The 22,848-nt window shown below is 54.4% G+C and overlaps 2 protein-coding genes across 2 annotated transcripts in view; both read left to right on the forward strand.

Annotated features, from left to right (window-relative positions):
* Cabin1 (calcineurin binding protein 1) overlaps positions 1–12,717 on the forward strand; it is a 121,193-nt gene extending 108,476 nt beyond the window's left edge. Inside the window, exons 32-38 of the mRNA XM_028773981.1 lie at positions 323–419; positions 818–1,495; positions 2,756–2,830; positions 5,620–5,887; positions 10,578–10,742; positions 11,731–11,957; positions 12,145–12,717. Coding sequence (XP_028629814.1) covers positions 323–419; positions 818–1,495; positions 2,756–2,830; positions 5,620–5,887; positions 10,578–10,742; positions 11,731–11,957; positions 12,145–12,288 — 1,654 coding nt within the window. The 3' untranslated portion in view covers positions 12,289–12,717. The remainder of the gene's footprint in view (positions 1–322; positions 420–817; positions 1,496–2,755; positions 2,831–5,619; positions 5,888–10,577; positions 10,743–11,730; positions 11,958–12,144) is intronic.
* A 2,324-nt stretch (positions 12,718–15,041) lies between these two features.
* On the forward strand, positions 15,042–22,520 carry Susd2 (sushi domain containing 2). The gene is made up of 15 exons (XM_028773967.1): positions 15,042–15,111; positions 16,318–16,525; positions 16,736–16,887; positions 17,410–17,577; positions 18,073–18,247; positions 18,356–18,557; positions 18,745–18,830; positions 18,913–19,181; positions 19,277–19,420; positions 19,524–19,682; positions 20,668–20,916; positions 21,034–21,309; positions 21,412–21,588; positions 21,664–21,769; positions 21,900–22,520. The coding sequence occupies exons 1-15, from the start codon at positions 15,042–15,044 to the stop codon at positions 21,922–21,924; spliced, it is 2,466 nt and encodes an 821-aa protein (XP_028629800.1). The 3' UTR covers positions 21,925–22,520.
* The last annotated feature ends 328 nt before the right edge of the window (positions 22,521–22,848 follow it).

The following is a 22,848-nucleotide window of genomic DNA, read 5'->3' on the forward strand; positions in this document are numbered from 1 at the left end:
CCATGAAGCATAAGCATCCCAGACCAACCTGAGGGAGAGGAACTTAGCCCCCAGCCTTCCCTGAGCCATCACTTAGCCCACCATAGCCCTGACCTCTGGCTGACCTGTACTCCAGAGGGCTCAGGGCAGCCACTGGGACCAAGTCCGAGACTTACTGAATGTGAAGTATACGGTCCAAAGGGCACTTTAGGGGACAGACTTAAATAGGGGGGACACAGTCCCAGTGTTCCTGGGGTGGAAGTAAGGTGCTGACTCATCACTTAGCTGTACTATATGGCTTCTGACACTGTCCCACTATTTCTGTCCCTCTGTATGACCGCAGGAAATATCTGCGAGATGCTGACCGCCAGGTCCTGGCACAGCGCGCCTTCATCCTCACTGTGAAGGTGTTGGAGGACACACTGAGTGAGCTTGCAGAGGTACGTCCGCGTATCGAAGCTCACCCCAGGCCTTGTGCATAAAGGCCAGGGTAAGAAGTCTTCAGCAGCCACAGTTGATGGCCTACACAAGTCCTCTCTCCATGTCAGCTCCCATGAGGCTCACATCACAGCTCCTGGAAAGCCAGGCCATGCCGTCCCAGAGGCAGTGTGCAAGAGTCCCATTGCCCAACCTGCCCCCACACATGCTTATGTGTGAGGGGGTGGAGCTGCCCAAAGACTAGAGGAGAACAGGACTCTGGGCTAATGCCCGCTTCTCATGGCTGTAGCCCAGTCTCATCAGCTGGCACATGTGCAGAGCCAGAATGGCACTGGATAGAGGGACCCATGGAGGCTCAGATACAGGCAGAGCACCAGTAACTTGTCTACTTTCCTTGTAGGGGTTAGAACACCCAGGATCCAAGGCCTGTGGCCTCTCCGGAGCCAGGATGACCACCGATGTCTCACACAAAGCCAGTCCCGAGGACGGCCAGGAAAGCCTCCCACACCCCAAGAAGCTACCTCTAGCTGATGGCTCAGGACCAGGGCCTGAGCCAGGGGGCAAAGTGGGCCCTCTCAACCAATTGCCAGTGGCCACAGACACCAGGGACAACACAGACCAGGGTGGGGAGCCTAAAGACAAAGAGAGGCCCCAGGTGGGGCCCACCGAACCCATGGATACCAGTGAGGCTGCTGTCCGCCACTCAGACTTGGAACAGACATCACGTCTGTTGCCAGGTCGCCCCACAAAGGACTGGGCCCCCGAGAGCCGGCCTGCTGAGCTCTCCCTAGAGGAGCTGAGCATCAGCAGCCGACAACAGCCCATTCCACTTGCACCGTCCCCAGTAACCCCCACCACAACTGCTGCTCCCACTGCTGTGGGGGGCAGGGCAGCGGGGCACGCTGAGGAGGCACCTCCAAGGCCTAATCGAAAACGGAAACTCCTGGAGGACACAGAGTCTGGCAAGACACTCCTGCTGGATGCCTACCGAGTGTGGCAGCAGGGCCAGAAGGGCATGGCCTATGACCTTAGCCGCATCGAGAAGATCATGTCAGAGACTTACATGCTCATAAAGCAGGTGGGCAGCCTGTGCCCTGGCCAGGGCTGCGTCTGTCTGTCTGTCTGTGCCTCTTGTTCCCAGGGGGTTCCTTCTTGAGGCCACATGAGTCAAGCCCACCCTGAGGTGGGCGTTAGGGACTGTGCCCACTGCCTTAACACTGTGTACTTTTTTCTTTCTTTTTGTGGGAGAAGGTTGGGGTTGTGTTTTTTATTCTTGATATTTTCTCTGATGTACAGGCAGTAAGTTTAGACACAGAAAACAATGAGGTGTACAATGTCAATCTGTCCTTTAAGGAAGGCCCAGCACAGGAGTATGGAAGCCCTCGTCTGACCACTGTGAGGGCCCTCTGGATATACGCCAGCCACTTCCTGAAGTGGGTGGCCATGGTCCCAGTGTCAGGAACAGAGCTAGGAGGAATCCAAGCATGGCAGCCCAGAACGTCTGCTACCTTCCCTTCTCAATCTGCCTGATCCCCACCCCACATCAGATACGTTTTTCTCCATAGGAGCAGTACAGATGGGTGACTGTCCAGTGCAGTCAGTTCTTCCTAGCACCTTTAAGCCCTGCCTCCCTTGCTAGCATTATTGCTCCTGTCAATCCCAGGAACAGCGTGGGGCTGCTGCATTTCCTGCAGTTCCTGCTCCTGTCTTTACCTGACAGTGCATGGCCATCTCCTCAAGCCACACCTGTGCTCAGGCTTACCCCGTGACCGCCATGTGTGTTAGCTCTTAAGTCTGTAGTGTACACTTAGTATGTCCATCCTACCTGAGCTTCCAGAAGGCACCTCCCACTGGAATCAACAACTCACTCGAAAGGTAGATCAGAACCCAGCCTGGGATAGCCACTTAAGTAGCTAAACCGATAGGGTCTTGCTGTGTGGCTCAGGCTGGCCTGAGATACTTACTCCTGCCTCTGACTCCCTAGTGCTGACATTAAAAGCATGTACCTCAAAGCCCAGCTCTCAGGTGAATTTGAAAGCTTCATTGGGGCCCATGGCCTCTTATCAGTTCTCATTCCTTGAGGATATAGATAACTGACCATGGAAAATAACTTGAGCTGGCCTGAGGTTTGACTGGGACTAGTCCTGACACAGGCAGTTGGTACATGGACCTTTGTCCTGCATCCCCACCTGGATGAGTCTCCGGTGCTAGGCGTGGTCCTCACTGAGGATAGTCCACATAGGAGTGCCCTTCTTGGGCTGAGCTAATATAGTAGGTAAGGGAGCAGGTTAGGTACTGTGTCCCAGGTTCCCTAATTTAGACATCTCTCTCTGTTCAGGTGGACGAGGAGACTGCACTGGAGCAGGCTGTGAAGTTCTGTCAGGTCCACCTTGGGGCTGCTACCCAGAGACAGGTAAGCTGTCCTGAACACACATATCCCAGCCACTCGCCAGCATGTGCCAGCTCATCATGCTGATCCTGTCCCACACCAGGACCTGGGCTGCTGGCCCAGAAACAAGTCTGCCCTGAAGCTAGTTCCTGTGGTCATCAGGCCCAGGGTGGAGGAACAGGAAGTATCTAGGCTTCTGGATAAAGGGTCAGTTCCCCTAAGTGGTAGTGTCTTGACAGGACTCAAGACATAACGTGTGACCAAAGGAGCCATGCTTTGGCTTTCATCATAGGTAGGAAGGACAGCATCTAGCCATTTGGCTTCGGCTAGGAAAGTCCTTACCTTTGTGACTGGTAGAGAAGTGATACCAGAACCGGGCTAACTAGTATCAAAACAGCCAGGAACATGGGGTCACTGAATTTGACAGGGACCAGGGGCTCATTCCAAGCCAGGGTACCCAGGTGCTGCTAGGCAAGGGAAGATGGTAGGAAAGGCTGGCATGCTGGATAGCTATGTGAGCAGACCTTCCTGGGATGGCTGAGAGAAGCCCCATAAGGTAGAGTTCCTGATGACCAGATGAGGTGGTGCACAGCTTTAATCCTGGCACTCGGGAGGCAAAGGCAAGTGGATCTCTGTGAGTTTGAGGCCAGCCTGGTCTACATAGAGAGGTCTTGTCTCAAAAAAAGGGGTGTGTGTGCGCCCTGTCCAGCAGGGCATTAAACAGAGGTCCAGGGAGGTCACCTGAAAGAGAGAGTGGGGAAACAGGCAGATGCAAAGAATGATGGCTTGTCTATAGGCTGATCAAACCGCAGTTTTTACTTTTTCACACAGGGGTTATATTCACAAAAAGGCAGGATGTGGGGAAGGAGCGTGGGTGTTCAGGGGAGTACAGATATCTTCCAGAACAGGGTATCAGCTGGGTGAAGGTTCAGGGAACACTATGATTCACTTGTCCTTATCTAAGTGGGTACTATCCACCAAGGCTACCCAAGGTCTATGACTATCCACAAGACCCATGACTACTTGTTCCTATCCAGGCGGGTAAATTTCCACCAAAGCTGCCTATTTACAATATCTTATAGCTATCTGTTTCAGTGTCTTTCCACAGAGACCCAAGACTTTGTGTTAGCAGGCTGACTTAGGCCTATTGCTGATTTTAGGCCTTCAGTGTATAAGCAAGACTGCCCCTTGCAGGGGTGTGTGTGTGTGTGTGTGTGTGTGTGTGTGTGTGTGCTCATGTTTAATCCTGCCAAGACTTGGGAGAAGGGAGGCAGGCCCAGCAGGATGAAGAGCCACACTCCCAAAGCCGTGAGAGCCTGCAGGTCAGAGGGTACCTTAGTCTTATCTCAGAAAAGGCAAACAGCCTTCTTATTAGTAGTTATGGCTCATTGACCATGTCACTGCTGGTCTAGCTTCTCATCCTGGGTGGCCCAGGTGTTTTGGGGTACCTTGTCCTAAGAGCCCCAGCAGCTGGCAGGTATCTATCTTAGCAGTTCAGACAAGCTTCCTCTAGGTGGAATAGGGCATGAGGTCATCCACACTGCTCAGACTCTAGATCTAAGGAAGCCTAGGGACTCACCTTTGAGCATGCAGGCTGTGGTCAGCGTCCTTGGCAGGATTGACCAGCCAGCAGGCATCACCACTTGATTGCCGCCCCCAGACTTCTCGTATGTAGCTAGATAGACTGCTTATATGTAGTTCAGGCTGGCCTGTAACTCAACGGCAATCCTCCCTCCTCAGCTTCCTGAATGCTGGGATTACAAGTATGTACCTCCAGGCCCAGCCTATATCTGACTTTGAAGGGGCTAAAGTGATAAACACATACAGGAAATAGCAAGCAGCCTGCCTTTACTGGTGCTGCGTTAGCAAGGAATTAAGGACAGGAAAGAGTCTCATCTCTTAGAGGAGGAGGCTAACTCCTCCAAGTTCTCCAAGGAGAACTACTTGCAGCCAAGTCCTACACACAGTACCAGGGGAGCGCATGGGCAGAGGCTGCTGCCAGTGGCCCTTCAAAGAACCAGACAAGGAAATGGAGTAGGCAAGGCTAGGATAGGAGCCCTACACTTCAGGCTGCCTGCTGCTAGGCAGTGTCAGGCCTGCCTGGCCCGTGATCACCTCCTGGGATACAAAGCCAGAGTAGAAGAGAGCTAGCCACGTGGTCCTCAGGGCCCGCCACTCCCTCCCCAGGCCGTACTGGGATGGTGTGCTCCTGGGGTTACCCTGGATCCTCTCACCACCACAGACAGCTCTACTTTTCCCTTGAGGCATCTCAGCGAGCTAATGACTGTCTGCATCTTTCCACGGGTTTCACCTCTTCTAGGAAAGCTACTTCTAGGCTTCCCTCAGGTTTTGAAGTAGGCTTTGTGTTCTCTGTACTGAAAGTCTCTAGTTTGGGGAATAGACTTGTTTGATTTTTCCCTTGGAACTTACCCACTCGTGGCCCTTCGAAAGTCCCTCTCCCAGGCTCACCGTTCCTACAGCCCCAGGATTGGGCCCCACATCGAACATAGAGACATAAGTGAAGAGCTTCCTCCCAGGCTTGCACTGAGGAGGGGACAGGGAGACAGGCCAGAGGCCCTGCTTATATGGGTGGATGTCTCCAAGAGGGAGGAGCTGGACTCTCTGCTGTCTGTCGTCATGTTCTGGTAGAATGTTTGTGGTTCTCCTTGGCTGTGCCAGAGAGCTCAGAATGATCAGCAAGCTATGATGTTGGCATCCAGGGTCCAGAGGCAGTGTCCTGTGGGGATGAATTGGACTGGCACAGGGCAGTGCAGTCCCCATCGGCCTTCCTCACTTTGCCTTTGTCTTCACAGGCCTCAGGGGATGCACCCACTACCCCTAAGCACCCTAAGGACAGCCGAGAGAATTTCTTCCCTGCAACAGTGGTCCCCACGGTACCTGACCCCACAGCACCTGATGCTCTCCAGCGGCCCAGTGACACCCACCTCAAGCCTGTGTTGGCTACTGTCATCGCCTGCCCTCCCTCTGCATCAGCCTCTACCCCAGTCCTGTCCACAGATCCTGGAATTCCCCGGCCACACAGGCCAGAGGCTACCCCCAGCAGGGCCCCTCTGAGTCCTGGTAAGTGCCATCTCAGTCCATCTGGAAACCTGGGATCTTGACCCTCAGCTTCCCCAGAGCCAAGTCCCCTGTCCCAGAGGCACAAACCTTGCCCTATGGAATCGGCAAAGTCCATCTGGGGTGCCCTGCAACACTGCCAGGGTAATCCTGGGCTATTGGCTGCTAGTCCAGGTCACAGTTCCTAGCAGCATTGGTGGTTCTTGCCCCTGTGCCCGTCCTGCCACATGTGAAAGAGTGAGGAGAGGGAGCACGTATCACCACCGAAGGTTTGCTCTTGTCCTAGCATCTGCCCACACAGAGCCCCAAAACAGGAAGGTTGGCTTTATCAGTAGTGGGAAGGAAGCCAGTGCCGCCAGGCCACTGAGGAAGGCTCTGGCCTTGGCAGGCTTCAAGGCCCCAGGTACTGTCCAGGACCAGACTTGTCCCCACTGGTGGCATGACAAGTTGAAGGCAGAGCCAGGTCAATGGATTTGTGAAGAAAATCCAGGATGGGATGGAGATGCACAGGCTGGCTCAATCAGGTGGGAACCCTCATTCCTTCTGCAAATCAGGAGCCACCAGACAGGGTTGCCAGCATGACAGACAGGATGTGTTCTGGAACCTTCCTAGGAGGAAGAAGGCATCGAGTCAGCACATAGAAGGCATGGACAAAGCTTTGTCCTCTTGACTGCTGCAGCCACTTCCCTGGCTCTGCCCACCCTGACATGCTCCCTGTGGGCTGTGGGACCATGGCCAGGCTCCCCGAGATGCTGACATAGCAAAGGTGTTCCCTAACTAGCTCAACTTTTCCAGCAAAGACCAGTCTTCTACTCTTTCCTCTCTCAGCCTGCTTCAGGTCCTGGCCTGTCCTCTGCTCCATAGTTGCATGGTCACCTGCTCGAACCGGAGCCATCCGTTAGGGCTTGCCTGTCCCCCCAGCCACCCTGGGAGCTGCTACCTCCAGCCATGGAGCTCTGTCTCCCATTTTGTCTGCACAGTAGGACAGCTAACCCCTACCCTGTGCTGCCTGATTGGAGGCTGGGTTGGAAGAGCCCCTCTCAGCTCCTTCCAGAAGGCTCAGTGGCAGGCACTGGGGTTTTTTCATCAGATGCTCTCCCCAGGTTACCTTTGTGCCAGGGTAGGGACTAGGCACTCATGTTTGTTCAGAGGAACCTCTGAAGGCCACAGGACAGGATAGTTGGCAGTTTGGGCTCAGGTGAGCATGCACAAAGCTCTGGGTGCCACCCTCAGCCGTCCCGATCACTTCTGTCTGCTCAGACTGTAGGCTTATGTTAGCAGATAAACTCAAAAGTACAGGTCAGGGTAGCCTGAGCAACTTAGTGGCTGTCAGTGGGTCACACAGGCGCACGCCTCAGGTTGTCTTACCCTCTACTTATCTAGGTCACAGACTAACAATGGCTGGCAGCATGGAGCATGTTGGGGTTCTCCCGCAGCGCTCCCAGCGCCTCCTCCCATTTGCAGGGCAGAAAGGAATGAGGGTTTCCACCTGGTTGAGCCAGCCTGTGCACCTCCATCCCAGCCTGCATTTCTTCACAAATCCATTGACCTGGTCTGCCTTCAACTTGTCATGCCCACAGTGCCATGACAGCCACCAAGCTGTCTTCCCCAGGTCCTGACCCAAGGCCATACCCATGTGCCCCGTGACCTTGGAGAATCTGCAGACTGGGGCATTCCTAGTTCATGGTCTCCTGTGCCGTTGAGTTGAAGTCATTAGCTGATCACTTGAGTGGCTAACAGCCTCTCTCTTCGTGGGGCCTCTTGCCTTGGTTCTGTTGATGTCGCTATCTGAGTAGGCATGGCAGGGAAGCAGCTAGAACACTTTTGAAAACTGACTGTCTGGCTGCCTCCAGGCAAGCAAAAACCCTACAATTTATATCTTACTTTTGGAGGTTAGCTCTGGGGAAGAGTACCTACTTCTTTGTGTATATTCTACCGTAGCATTCTAATGAGGGGTAGGGACAGCCCTCAGCAAGAACTTGGGCCTGGCAGGGAGACCCAGGCACACTCAGCCCCTGGCCAGCCTGCCTTCCACTCATATCAGCACGTGTTTGTGGGGATTTTCCATGATCACCAGAGCTTTCTGAGGTGATACTGAGACCAGTTTGGAACAGACATGTCTGTAGGGCCCACATCCTGCATCTCTGGAACTAGCTGAACCCTCGTGGAAAGAGTGCCTCACCAGTTCCTAGAGTGCCCAGCTGTGACAAGCTAGTGTAGCAATGTGGCTGGGTCTGCTATTCTTCTTGATGGTACAGCTCGCTTACAGAGGCCCTTGACAGACACTTGTGGGGGACTTTAATAGCAAAAAGTTAGAACATGGGCTAAGTGAAGACTGAGCCACCTGGTAGCACAGATGTCTACCCGACACCCTCCCAAGGTACATATGGGAGAGCCCAGAGGGCAGCTGCTGAAAAGATGCTGGTGGCTCGGCCTCCCCACCCATGCTGCCCCAGTGGAGTTATCTAGCCCCAGCTTATCCTGCCCACTGCTGCCTACCCATGTAGCCCCAGCTTGTGCCGGGCCCTCACCACCTTAATGTCATGTGAAGAAAATAGTTAGGACAGCAGATAGAAAGGAATTGCCCCAAACAGTATGGAGGGGCCATCATGACATTTTGGTCCAGGTCCTGAGAGTCCAGGGGAAGTCTGAGCCAAGCCCCAAGCCTCCTAGGACAACTCGCACAGACCTGGTGCCGGGCTTTAAATCTACTCCAGAAAGCAGGGGTAGTTTCCTAATACATCCTAAGAGTGGCCAGCAAAGCCCTAGTGAGGGGAAGAAGCGGCCATACTTAGTATCTTCCCCGCTGGACACCTCTCAGTACATCCTTCCTCCTGGTAGTTCTAGGAAGGAAGCCTGGGCTCCCTGGGGTCCTGAAGCAGGCCTGGTGATCCTATCACCAGGTTTTTGTTTTGGAGTTTTGGTTCTGAGATGAGGTTTCTCTCTGTATAGCCCTAGCTGTCCTGGACTCACTTTGTGGGTAGGCTGGCCTCAAACTTAGAGATCTGCCTGCCTCTGCCTCCCAAGTGCTGGGATTAAAGGCTGCCACCACCTAGCCAGTTTTGTTTTTTAAAATCTCTTTCTACATTTTGGATATTTGGGAATAGAACTAAATTCCCAGCAGTGTTTCCTGTTACGGTTGAAGACCATGAATAGTAAACAAGTAAGGGGGACTTTGGCCTCCTGGAGCTGCTGCTACAGGGAAGGAAGAGCCAGCCAGCTGACATGCTGAGGGCAGCCTTCACCCCTCCTACAGAGAGTGCACCTCAGCCCACCTCAAGGAAGTCAGCCCTGTTGATCAAAGTCATCTAGAAAGATGTTACCTTTGGCAAGTTTTGTTTGGGTTTGGCTTTTTGAGTAGGGTCTCAAGTCTCTGCCCTCAACTCTAAGCCAAACATTTGTTCCCCTTCCTGTGTGTCCAAACCCCCACCTGTGCTGCTCAGGAAACCTCTGATAAGCCAGCCAGCCAGCCACATCAGGTGGAGTGCTGCCCGCTGTGGATGGGCATGGCCTTGGGTCAGGACCGTGGGAAGGCAGCTTGGTTGGTGCATATATAGATCTCCACCCTGCAAAGGGGAGGTGTTGCTAGGAATGCTGCCGGGCCATCCTGAGGTGCTCCCTGCTGCCAGCCATTGTCTGTCCTTGACCTAGACAGCCAGGCACTGAAGACAAAAGGGGGAGTGGCTCAGGTCTGGTGAGATAAGGTCTCTGCCAAGTTGGGTGTGATGGGACATACCTTCCTCAGGAGGCTGAAACTGGATAATCCCATGATTTTATCCTGAGAACCATAGCAAGAACTCCTCCTTAAATACAGAGAGAAAAGAGGAGCCCCTGACCCTGAGCAGCTCTGAGGAGGTTTAGGTGGGACAGGTCCATGGCACTCAGGGTCTTGGCTATTCCTGGCAGGGGCGGGCTGAGAGCTGGTCAGACAGTGCACCTGAGTGAGCAGGAGGGCAGAGAGAGACTGAGCAGGAGCCACCTGCAAGGCCACCCTGAAGGAGGTGGGAGATAGATCCTACCTGGAAGGGCAGGTGCAGCTGTTGTCTGTAATTCATCCAACCACAGGGGACCAGTTCCAAGCCCATGCCTTGTGCCCAGCAGGAAGATATGGTACCCTTGTGTTCTCTGCCTGCTTGGTTGTAGTTGACAGCTTTGGTGGTTTTTACTCTAGTTATAATCACCATTCCTGTGAGCCGGAGGAGGGATAGGAACCCTCACATATAAGCCCACTCCTGACAGCCATGGTGGTGGCTTACCTCAGTCTAAGAGCTGCACCCTGGGAGAAGCTTAGAACACACAATCTCTCTCGCTCTTTGGCCAGTCAGGCCCCTCAAGACTCTAAGCCAGGTTTCTCACAGATTGTCATTCAGGACAGAAGGACATGGCACCAGCCCACGAAGACCAAGGAGGGCTCTGATTATGGCCCTGGCTCTGTCAGGCTTTGCTGTACACACATATGCACAGTCTACTTAAGGTGTGATACATCTCTTGAAATTACCTGCCTGTGCTTTGCTGGTCCCTGGCTCCTGTGGAGATGGAGTGTCACCTTGTCCCACTGTCTGCCACATTGCCCTGTTACAGGTCCTGGGGTATAGTCGGGCCTGAAAGGCCTGGCACAGAAACAGGGTCCTGGGGAAGGGGACTTGGTTCAGGGAATGGGAGTGTTACCTATAATTGGCCTGTGTCTCCATAGAGGGAGAAGAGGTGTCAGGAGTGACAGAGGGCACCAGCTTTCCACCCCAAGAACCACGGCAGAGTCACCAGATGAAAATGGCTGCCGCAGGTCCCCTGGCTGAGCAGCCCTGCTGGCCAGTGGAGGCTGTTTGCCAGCCAGGAGCTGAGCCCACCTGCAGCCAAGGTAAGGCAGCTAGAGGCAACTCGGCACCAGCTCGCGCACACTAAGCTGTGCAGATGGCAGCTGTAGGTGGACTGGCTGGCAGACTGAGGGCAGACAGGGAGTACAGAGCACTCGGGGCATGAGGACGAGCCTGCCTGCAGTCTGGCCTGGAACACCAGCAGGACCCAAAGCCTCATTTCACCCCAGCTCCACAGAAGGGTTCTGCTGGGATGGAGCCTTTCTTAAGCCTGTGGTACTACAGAGCCCAGAGGGGCAGTACTGTGTGGGGAGGAGTTTGTGCCCTGTCACTGAGGTGTCCCTGTGGGCACTGAGACAGCACAGACATACCCTCCCTTATTCCTACCAGCCACTCTACAGTTAGGCTCCCCCGAGACCTCTTGGCCAGGTCTCCCACAGACCACTCAAGAGGGAAGGACATGGCGCCAGCCCACAAAGACCAGGCAGGGCTCTGGATAAGCTCCCACTCCTTTTAAAGAGATGAGGCTAAAAGAATGTGGAGCTATGCCAGGACAGCTGGCTGCTCCCAGTTCATGCAGCTCCCAGGAGGCTGCCAGGTTCCAGATCTGCAGTCTGCCATGGCCCTGACTGCCTCCAGGAGACACAGCTCCTTACTCATCCCCAGTGAAGGAAAAGGGTGTACTAGAGCCAGCCTGTAACCCCTACTTGAAATGGAATAGTTCAGAAGATACAAGTTTTGTGTTGTTTTAGTGCTGGGGACCCTTCGGAATCCTGAGAAATCTCAGAAGAGCCACTAGAGTCCACTGATACTCCTGCGAGCACAGGTCGCCCCTAGCTGCAAGGATGAGCCTAGTATTCCAAGGTCTGCAACAGAGGTGAACCTGAGACCCTGACAATCAACATAGGCAGGCCAGAAAGGCATCCATGGTGTGGGCCCTTTTGGCTTCCTGTAGAAGGAACAGTTGTTAGCAGAGAAGGCACAGGCAGACGAAGGAGGCTAAGGGACTCAATCTCTGAGATCTCTCAACAGCCACCAGCACTAAGGTCCCCGGCAGTGGAAGTACCCAGACACCCGAGAGCCATCAAGGCAGAATGGAGTCGAGCAGGGCCAAATCCCGCCTCCTGCCCAACATGCCAAAGCTGGTGATCCCCTCGGCCACCACCAAGTTCCCTCCTGAGATCACCGTCACGCCACCAACCCCTACCCTGCTTTCCCCGAAGGGCAGCATCTCGGAGGAGACCAAGCAGAAGCTGAAGGTGACCATGGGCACCAGGCAAGGGGCCTGGTGTAGGGGCTCAGGATGGGGGTCTGGAAAGGGGATTGGTGTACTGGGAGACTTGGAAGGGCCTAGGTTAGCACGGGCCCTGGGTGAGAGTTTGGGTTGATGTCAAGAGGTTCAGAGTAGGGCCAATCACTCCTGACCATGTCCCGCTCTGTATGCAGTCAGCCATTCTGTCTGCCCAATCCGCTGCCAATGTGAGGAAGGAGAGCCTGTGCCAGCCAGCCCTGGAGGTTCTGGAGACATCCAGCCAGGAGTCCTCACTGGAGAGTGAGACAGACGAGGATGACGACTTTATGGACGTCTGAAGGAGTCCACCCAGAGGCCTGCAGCCACAGCAGGGCAGCAGCAAGGCCTGGGATCCCTTTGTCCAGACCCTGGGCAAGGCCAGAAGCCAATGTGAGGTATCGTTTCCTGAGGTCTGCTAAGCCTGCCCAGCCCCCTCCTTACAGCATCCTGCCCTGGTTCAGGCTGTCCACACACAGTGTGTGGTCCAGAGGAAGAGAAGGCTTGTCTTAGGCACATACACTGGTTGTGGTCTGCACAGCAGGGATGGCACTTCTTTTTTAATGAAATACTGACTTTCTTAACAAGCCCATACCCGGCTGACCAGGCCCACAGTTCAGTGCCAAGGCAGGCCAGCTTGCATTCTGGTAGAGACGGCATCAGGAGCCTAGCTCACCCTACACCCTTTTTTGTCATTGTTGCTTCTTTTTCTAATAAAGGTGGAAAATGGTCTCTGCCTCTTTGTTTATCCTGGGGGATATTCACTGCTGCAGGGATATGCTTCCTGCCCTCAGGGGATCACTATTCAGAATCCCCTGGACTCCACTGGGGAAGGATGGACCTATGTCTGAGAAGACATTGGGTTTCCTAGAGCTCCTGTACTGTAAGTGGGAAGTCACAGAGAAGGCAGAGCCTAGGTGAGGCCAAGGAATTAGCCGAAGGGCACCATGGGAAAGAGCAGCCCAGGAGGGAGGCTTGCTTCATCATAGTTCCTGACAGGACCAGCTACACAAGTGTGGTGCCCAGGACAGAACACGTGGGCTGCTGGTTTAAAAGTAAGATTTGGAGCTGGAAGGTGACTCGGTCCTTAAGAGTACTCGATGCTCTGCCAGAGGACCTGAATTCAATCCCCAGTGCACTTGCGTGCACACGTGCACACACATGCATGCACACGCACGCACACACTGCAGTCCACATCCAGCTCTTAACTCCAGTTCCAGGAGAGCAAGTACTTCCTCCAGGAGAGCCAGTGCTTCCTCCTGGAGAGCCAGTGCTTCCTCCTGGAGAGCCAGTGCTTCCTCCTGGCTTTTGCAGGGTCTGCACACATGTGGTATACAGTCAGACATGCATCAAAACAGAAACGTAAGACTTGAGGAGAAACCAAATTGAAACCCTAGGAGAAGATCTTGCTGTATAGATTGACTGGCCAGGTAGGCCCTGCTCGGCATCCTGGGTGAGGTGACAGGCATGTGCCACACACTTGACTAACAATCAGAACAGTAAGTCATGACCCTGGCCCTTCCTGGGCTCCACACCATTTATCTCAGAGACACTTAAGTTCCAGAGCCCCATACCTGCCTGCCATGACTGTCACCCACAGCACTTCAGAGCCCCCACTTGTCCCTCTTGCAAACTCTAGACCAGAATGGAGACAAGTCTCAAGTCCATTCCCCTTTGTGCCTTCATGGACTAGGCACATGCCCTCAATGGAGAAGAAAGAATCCATTGACTACACCTAATCCAGGGCCATGGATTAGAAGCGTGGAAACCCAGGATGAGTCCTCGCCAGGCCAGTCATCTGGACAGCCAAGACACTGGGGACAGCAGTCACCTCTGCTTATCCATTCCTCTCATGGTAGGGAGTAGTCCCCTCAATCCTGGGCCTGGGATGTTAGCATCGACTGCTCCTACCACGGGACCTCAGTGTGCACACAGAAGCACCCATCCAGAGCCCCTGTGGCTTAGTAGGCTTTCTTTCCTCTGGAAGGAGGTGACATCTCACCAAATATGCCTATGGAATTGCAGGTATAATAGGGACAGGATTACCTTAAGAGTAGCCTGTTTCCACTTCTTACACCTCAGGTTTCCTTCGACATTCATGGGAGACACAGTGACCTCCAGCCTCAACTAGTTCTGGGTAGTCATACTAAGCTAGAGGGGACTAGGTCCCATAAGAACAATGGGCTGGCTGGGACCCAGGACCAGAAGAATATCACAGATCAGATGGCTTCGGTTCACAAGCCAGCCTCCCAAGCTGCTCCTCCCCTGGCTAGCCAACGTTTCTGCAATGAAAAACTACAGCTTCCCTGTCCTGAAGTCTAGCCCAAGTGGCAAGCCCTGAGTAGGAGTCCCAGGTTTGGGGGCCTTCATGAGCCACCCTAGTATCAAGGTCTCCCCCACCAGGCTCCTCCTGTGCAGAAACTTGGAGAGGGAACCCTCCACAGGATTTGTTAGCTCCCCAACTGACAACGCTGGAGCTAGGCTGGCCTCAGCTCTGGGTTCCTTCATCTAGGTAGTGACTCTGAAGAAATGACCCAGTCTCAAGTCCATGCCGTGTGCTTGCTTGCACTCTAAACAGATTAACTCTTGCTCCGCCTCCGCCTGTCAGGCTGAGTGTGTATTAGCAACACCTCCCTAGGGGAAGCAGAGGTCTAGGTCTGTCCTGAGGGGATCAGGGCTGCGTCACCCACCCAGCAGAAACCTCGTACACAAGACTGGACTGTGACCCCAGGGTCTGAGCTGTCTCACCATCTGGCCTGTCACGTGCCAAAGGTCTTAGCATCTGGACGCTCCGGCCCCTCATTCTCACACAGGGTCCCAAGGCTGTGATGATGGGGCAAGAATGTGCTAACTAGGCACATCAGGCCCTGATGGGCTCTATGGGCACCTGTGGACTTTGAGAGGGGACGAGAGGGGAGGGGGAGGGGAAGGGGAGGAGTGGTGCCGCAGAACGCTGGGCGGGGCCAGTAGGCGGGGCCTGCCCGGCCCGGAGAGAGCCTGTCCTGAAATCTCTGAGCCACTGCGCTGCCTGCTGATTGCAGACACAGGGCACACCATGAAGCTGGTCCTCCTGCCTTGGATTTTGATGCTGCTCTCGACAATCCCAGGCCCCCGGCTCACAGCAGGTATGCCCCACTTTGCCCTTCTGACCCCTCCCTGTTCATCTGCCTGATCAGCCAGGCCCTCTGGGCTCAGCGTCTGTCCATCTGGTAGTCCATCTGTGACTGCACTGGGGAGTACTGGGAAGAAATTGGGAGGCTCCTGGATCTAGACACTTGTGGTGGAGATGAGAGGCCTGAACCAAGCCCATCCTGCACTCACATAATAGCCAGGGAGGGAATCTAGGAAGACCAAAGAGCCTATACCCCAAGCCTCCGTGAAGGGTGCAATCACACAGGGAACCCCCGCCTCTTGTCTGTCGCTGTGCTGGTCTTTAACAGCTCAACCAAGAAAGTCTAGCAAGAAGGATGAGCTTAGAGTCACGGCCTGTCCCTGAGCTGAGCTAGGAGTTAACCAGCCTACAATCTCCTGCTTCGCCCTATCATCCCTTGCGGGGAAAGTGCCACCACCCTTCTGGTACTTTATCTCATGGCATCTTGAAGCATCTTCCCACAACCCCTTGCAGTCATTAAACCTTAGCCAATAAATATTTATGGCTGCTCAGGGGTACAAGCTTAGTGAAGCAGCCCAGTGGCTTAGACCGCAGCCTGGGTCCTGGTGGATCTCCATCAAGGATCTAGGGAAGGTGTGGTATGGCCTGGGAACTTGTACCCCATCCCAGTCTCGACCTTTCAGCTCTGGGCCTGAAATACAACCCTGCCACAGATCTCCACAGCCCACAGAGGAAGTGGGCTGATGGGTTGGGCCTAGACAGGATGTCCACAGCTCCTATGGGGTACTCCCGACTACACTGCGCTGGAACCCTCACTGGAATGCCCCTCCTGTCCCCTAAAAAGGGAGTATCCTGTCTGCCTTCTCAGAGGGTGGGGCTCTCTGGGATTCAACTGTGTCTCACCCCCAGAAAGAGATGGGAAAAGCTCAACCCAGATACCATTCCCTCCTGGGCCTTCCATAGGACTCTTGGTGACTATGTGTCGTAGCCTCAGAAAGCAAGAGGACCCTTTTTTCTTTTAGCTGTGAGAACCCATGTAGCCATTCAGTTACCTGTGCTAAAATGGAGCCCAGCCCACGGAACAAGTGACTTTCCACTGTGCCATTTGGTAGCCAGAGCCATTCCTGGTCAGCCTCATGGACGATTCTTACAGACTCCAGAGGAAACAGGCCCTGTTTGTAGGGTAGCTGACCCCAGTACACGGGACTTTCTTCTCTAGGTGCCCAGGAGAGCTGTTCCCTGCGCTGTGGGGCACAGGATGGACTCTGTTCCTGTCACCCAACCTGCTCTGGCCTTGGCACCTGCTGTGAAGACTTTCTGATCTACTGCCTAGAGATATCACCCTCCTCAGGCTCCATGATGGGTGGCAAAGACTTCGTGGTGCAACATTTAAAGTGGACTACCCCTACTGAGGGTGTCATCTGCAGGTGGGGGTCGGGGGGTGGAGACCTAAGCAGCTGGGTCATTGGGGCTTCTACATATTTAATCTCATGCATAGAGTGAGGGCTGGAGGTTGCGCCCTGAGACCAAGGGCAAGCAGGCAGAACATGGGCACACCTAGCCTAACCCGTTTCCTGAGGAACAGTGTAGGTCTCCATAGCTTTTGGCTCAGGCTGCCTCCACCATCTGTCTCTCAGGTTTAAGGAGAGCATCCAAACCCTTGGCTATGTCGACAGCTTGAAGCAAGTGCACTGTATATCGCCCTTGCTCTACGAAAGCGGCCACATTCCCTTCACCGTCTCTATGGACAATGGCCGTTCCTTCCCTCACGCAGGCACTTGGCTAGCTGGTGAGCCCTCACTCTGTCAAGCCAGTCTAGGCTGTTATGTCCGTAGACTCCACCCTCCCTGGGCCCTGGTTCCTATCTGCAACTCAAGGCCACGGGACTTTCCCTAACACTAATCCGTGTGTGCTGATACTAGACCCAGTCTGCCTACCTGTCCCTCTGGCTGAACCAGTCCATTGGGCAAGGGTTGCTGTCAATTTATTACTCCACCCCTGGCATCTAGACCAGAGGCCCAGCCCACAAAGAGTTGGAGCCATGGGGGTCCTCGTCAGGTTGATTCAGATCCAGCCCCCTGCCTCAGCAAGGGTCTGGGGAAGGACCAGATAAAAGGTGTGATCTAGCCTGGATCCTCAGTTCTGAAGGCCAGGCCTTCATCTCTCCCGGCTATGGTATCTTCCTGCCAAGGGACCCTGAGGGAGACCATCACCTAACTGCTGTCTGTCTCTTGGAGGTTCTCAGAACCCTCCAGGTCTCTTGTGCACCATTAAGTCTTCACTCGTTCCTAACGGGCTCCCCCCTCTCCAGCACATCCCTACAAAGTGTCTGAGTCTGAGAAGAGCCAGCTGGTGAATGAGACCCATTGGCAATATTATGGCACGTCAGACACCAGGGGAAACCTCAGCCTCACCTGGAACACCTCAGCGCTACCCATGCCGGCCGTCACCATTGAGCTGTGGGGCTATGAGGAGACAGGTGGGGCCTGCCAAGGGGTTGGTGGAGGTGCTTGGAACTTTCGGATACTCGGATGTGAGCAAAGGAGTCTCGGGTGGGGATGGAGGAAGGGGTATGCAAAGGAAGAAGGGATTTAAGGCTGGTGGTATAGATCAAGGAGGGGTTTGCAGCTACGCACAAACAGCCATAACTTCTGGCATGCGTGGTGGGCCCCAGAGACAGTGGGAGTGTTGGACACTGTGACCTTTGAGTAGATGGTATATAGTGAAGGCAGAAGCAGCCACCTCAACCCCACCTCCTCTGAGCCTGACACGGACCAGGGCCAGTGATTCAAGCATGTCCCCACTGGTCACACAAGCCAGGGACCCTGCTGAAACATCAAAACGTGACAGCCCACAGGGAGTGGGGGGGGGGAGGTATCTATTGCTTTCTTTCCATCATTCAGGTTATCAGTGCCAGTGGCTGAGGGAAGGAAGGGGTCCTTGGAGGACTGACCAAGGTTTTCTCTTCCTTTAGGGAAACCCTACTCTGAGAACTGGACGGCAAAGTGGTCCTATCTGTACCCTTTGGCTACCAACATCCCCAATACTGGCTTCTTTACTTTTACTCCCAAACCCGCATCACCTCAGTACCAGAGGTGGAAAGTAGGTGCTCTGAGGATCAGCAGCAGCCAGAACTATCCAGGACAACAGTAAGGGCCTCAGTAGATGATACACTGGGATCATCTGCATGCAGACTGCCCATGGGTAAGGGCCGGGTGCTTAGCACCCCATTAGCTGATACACCATCTCTACTGCAGGGATGTGCTGGCACTCTGGACCAATGATCACGCACTGGCTTGGCACCTGGGTGATGACTTCCGGGCAGACTCTGTAGCCTGGGCCCGTGCGCAATGCCTAGCCTGGGAGGCATCAGAAGACCAGCTACCCAACTTTCTGACGGAACTGCCAGACTGCCCCTGCACACTGGCCCAGGCCAGGGCTGATTCTGGACGCTTCTTCGTAAGCCCCTGAACCCATTCAGGCCCCCAGAGAGCGGGAGGAGGACAGGAAGGGCCAGCCTCCCTGACTGAGTTAGACAGAGGCCACCAGGAGGTAGGGTAGGTTCGAAAGATCTCCTTGGGGTCGGTTCTCGGGGAAGGAGGGAGGGAATACAGAGCCCAGGTGACAGGCCCTGGATATTCTGCAGACTGACTATGGTTGTGACATTGAACATGGCAGCGTATGCACCTACCACCCAGGGGCTGTGCACTGTGTACGCTCTGTGCAAGCCAGGTGAGCTACCGGACCAGGGGTAAGGGATGGGCAGGGCTTAGGGGAAGCTGCCGACAGTGGCTCTGACCTGCTCTTACCCTAGCCCCAGGTATGGCTCAGGCCAGCAGTGCTGCTACACAGCAGCAGGCACGCAGCTGCTGACCTCAGACTCGACAAGTGGCAGCACCCCTGATCGCGGCCATGACTGGGGCGCGCCCCCGTACCGCACTCCTCCCCGCGTGCCCGGCATGTCTCATTGGCTCTATGATGTCATCAGCTTCTATTACTGCTGTCTTTGGGCTCCTGAGTGTTCCCGATATATGAAGCGGCGGCCGTCCAGTGACTGCCGCAGCTACAGCCCCCCACGCCTGGGTAGGTGCTAGTCTGGGTACTTGACCACAGAGGGAGGGTCATGCCTGGGTGGGAAAGGCTAAAGAATTCTACCTGGTTCTCGGCTTTCGCTTCAGCCTCTGCCTTCGGGGACCCCCATTTTGTCACCTTCGATGGCACCAGCTTCTCGTTCAGTGGAAATGGAGAGTATGTTCTGCTGGAGACTTCACTGAGCGATCTGACAGTGCAGGGACGGGCCCAGCCTGGGAAAATGCCCAATGGTGAGGCAGGGCCCCGTAATCTTTACACTGTGGGTGGCACTGCTGGGTCATCCAGGGTAGTAGACAAGAGTCCAAAGAACCCCATTCTGAACCCACCACCTAGGCACCCAGGCCCGTGGTACAGGGCTGACTGCAGTGGCTGTCCAAGAAGATAACTCGGATGTGATAGAGGTGCGGTTAGACAGCAGGTCCCAGGCCTTGGAAGTATTGCTGAATCACAAAATGCTAAGCTTCACTGAACAAAATTGGATGGACCTGAAGGGTAAGTGACACGGCCGAGTATGACTAGCAGGTTACCCGTGGCTTTCACGCTGTCCCTGGTCCTGGCCATAGGCTGTGGTAGACTCTGGCTTGAATACAAAGGCAAAGGTTCTTGGGTCTTGCAGAAGGCAAGACCCACATGGCCAGGTCGGGGAATCTGCACCCTGTTTGTGACTGTTTTAAGCCGAGGAGGGCAGTTGCTCTGCCTGAGGTCTGTTCTCATACCTTCATATCCATGGAAGTGCCTGTTGTAACCACAGGGCCTACACAGAGTCCTGAAAGACCAAGGGCTAGCAGCTAGTCCTCCGCGTAGCCCACAGAAGCACACAGTGCTAAAGACCACAGTGATGGCAAGTGGCAGCCGGGAGTCACATTTTAGCTTCCAACTCTGGGCTGTGTTGCTCTAGAGCTGGCCAATGAAATGGCTCCTGGTGGGGGATGGGTAGAAGTATCTTATTCAAAGACCTTCAGCCGGGGCGGTGGTGGTGGCACATGCCTTTAATCCCAGCACTTGGGAGGCAGAGACAGTCGGATTTCTGAGTTTGAGACCAGCCTGGTCTACAGAGTGAGGTCCAGGACAGCCAGGGCTATACAGAGAAACCCTGTCTCGAAAAACCAAAAAAAAAAAAACAAAAAAAAAACCCAAAAAACAAAAGAAACAAACAAACAAAAAAGACCTTCAGGAGGGGTAACAGCAGGCCTGGCTGCTGTAGCCTCATCAGGAATTGACTCCAACATGTAGCCTCAGCATGGAAGAGACAGAATCCCTGCAGGGAAATAGCCGTGAGACCATTGGGGGGCCAATGGGAGTCTGGGTGCATGTAGACATGAGTTGGGCGTGCTAGCATGTCACAGTGAGCAGAAAGGTACATCCTCCTAGTTCCTCACACGTATCATCTACCCTACCTCAGGGCTGTATCAAGGGTTGTGGGGGCAGAACACAGGGCCCAAGAGAGTAACCCTAAGCCGTCTCTACTTGTGGTCAGGCATGTTCCTGTCTGTGGCCTCTCAGGATAAGGCGTCAATCATGCTGTCATCGGGAGCTGGCCTCGAGGTCAGTGTACAAGGTCCTTTTCTGAGTGTGAACATCCTGCTGCCTGAGAAGTTTCTGACCCATACCCGTGGTCTCCTGGGGACACTCAACGATAACCCCAAGGATGACTTCACCCTGCGCAATGGACAGGTCCTGCCCCTGAATGCCAGTGCTCGGCAGGTGTTCCAGTTTGGAGCCGACTGTGAGTGACTGTGAGGGAGGGTGAAAAGGGATTGGCCAGGGTGACAGTGGGTTAAGGAGAGGAACTTATCTGTGGCAGGGAACTGTGACCACACAAGACTGATACCTGTCTCCTCAGGGGCTGTCTCCAACACCTCTTCCCTGTTTACCTATGACTCTTGGCTTCTGGTCAACCAATTTATGAACCAACAACCCAAGCACGACCCCAACTTCACACCGCTCTTCCTTGATGAGATCACACTCAGCCCCAGCCAGGTGGAAGACATGACCAGACTGTGTGAGAATGACCGTTTCTGTGTCCTTGACGTGATAAGCACAGGGGACCCGAGCGTGGGCAATGCTACCCGGATAGCTCACCAACTGCACCAGCATCGTCTGAAGAGCCTGCAGCCTGGTAGGGGGTGGGAAGGGGCTCAAAGGGTGGACCTCTCAGATCACCTAGCCTCGTTCAGGGGCCTACAGTTCAGGCCTGTCCTCTATGCTCTGCCTAACCCAGTGGTATCCTGTGGCTGGCTACCCCCACCTGTGAATGGGCACAAGGAAGGCTTGAGGTACCTGGAAGGATCTGTTGTCCGATTTGGCTGCAACAATGGCTTCAGCTTGGCAGGGCCAGAGAGTAGCACCTGCCAGGCGGATGGGACATGGTCTACGCCTACCCCAGAGTGTCAGCCAGGTGAGCCGCCCCTCCCATCTTGCCTCTGCACACCTGTGTCTTTTTGGCCTTTGTCACCGCTTTTATCTCTGGCAGGGCGGAGCTACACGGTGCTCCTGAGTATCATCTTCGGAGGCCTGGCCATAGTGGCACTGATCTCAATCATCTATATGTTGTTCCATCGCCGCAGGAAGAGCGACATGTAAGATCCTACCTGTGTGAGGACGTCGCTCAAGACGGCCCCACCTCCAACCCCTGCCCCTCTTTAGCTTTCTTAGGACCTAGAAGCAGTCGGCGGGACTCCTGTGCCATTTTAAACCTATCTGTTGTAGGAACATGTGGAGCTCGCAGCCCTGAGACCAGAGCGCCCTTGACTGTGTGCTCGCCAAGACCCAGCCTTCCCCGGGGAGAAGCGCAAAGAACGTGTACCCTAGTCCTTTGAATGTCACATCTAGTATCTGTGCCTTTAACACTATGGACCTGTGCCTAGCCTGTCCTTCTGACTGAGACATGATACCGGATAGTCTTAACTCCTGAACCCCGCTCCCAACACTCCTCCGTCAGTAACCTGCACTTCATCGTCTATTATAGCTCTAATTTCCCCGTCTTGAAGGATGGCCTTCTTGTCCCATCCAAGAACTGGAGTACCTATGTCCCAAGCCCAGAAGTTCCTGCGTTGGAAGCTTACATTTCAGTCCCTCACATCCCAAAGCCTGATAAACTGAGACCTGGTGCCTGCCCTCCCGTGAGGGCCCCCGGAGCTAAGCTGCCTCCATTCCTGCCCCATGGCCCAACTTGAGAGCTCAGGTTGGCCCAGTCCCAGTGAAGAGTGGCCTCAGAGCCAGAGCGGGGAGAAAGAGAACTGTTCAGCAGAGAAGAGACATCTTTTGTACACCAGGCTTCTGCACTAACCTCTTCTCTAGTGTACTAAAAACAAGTTCATGTTACATCTTTCCTGGTTCCTGTCTGCTCATGTTTCCCCCACTGCTCCATAATTGCCTGGGAGGTCACCTGCTAATAGCATCCGAGTCTGAGCCCCGCCTACTTCCTCTACTCCTGATTCCCACGGCATAGTCTCTCCCGAGCCTTCCCACGGAGCAGGTGGGATTAGGAAGAATGGTGGGACCCAATGGGAAGGCCGATGCCTGCAAAAGGCTCAACAGGGCCGTCACATGTTGGTAGGTCACGAGATGAAAGAAACAGGTGCCCTCTGGCTAGTCCTATCTCCTCCCCAGACCCGGTGACGCTGTTTCAATTGTTTATGAGCTGCTGGGCTGCACA

The sequence above is a fragment of the Grammomys surdaster genome, unplaced genomic scaffold (genome assembly GCF_004785775.1).
Source record: "Grammomys surdaster isolate TR1022 unplaced genomic scaffold, NIH_TR_1.0 237, whole genome shotgun sequence".
NCBI classification, from domain to species: Eukaryota; Metazoa; Chordata; class Mammalia; order Rodentia; family Muridae; genus Grammomys; species Grammomys surdaster.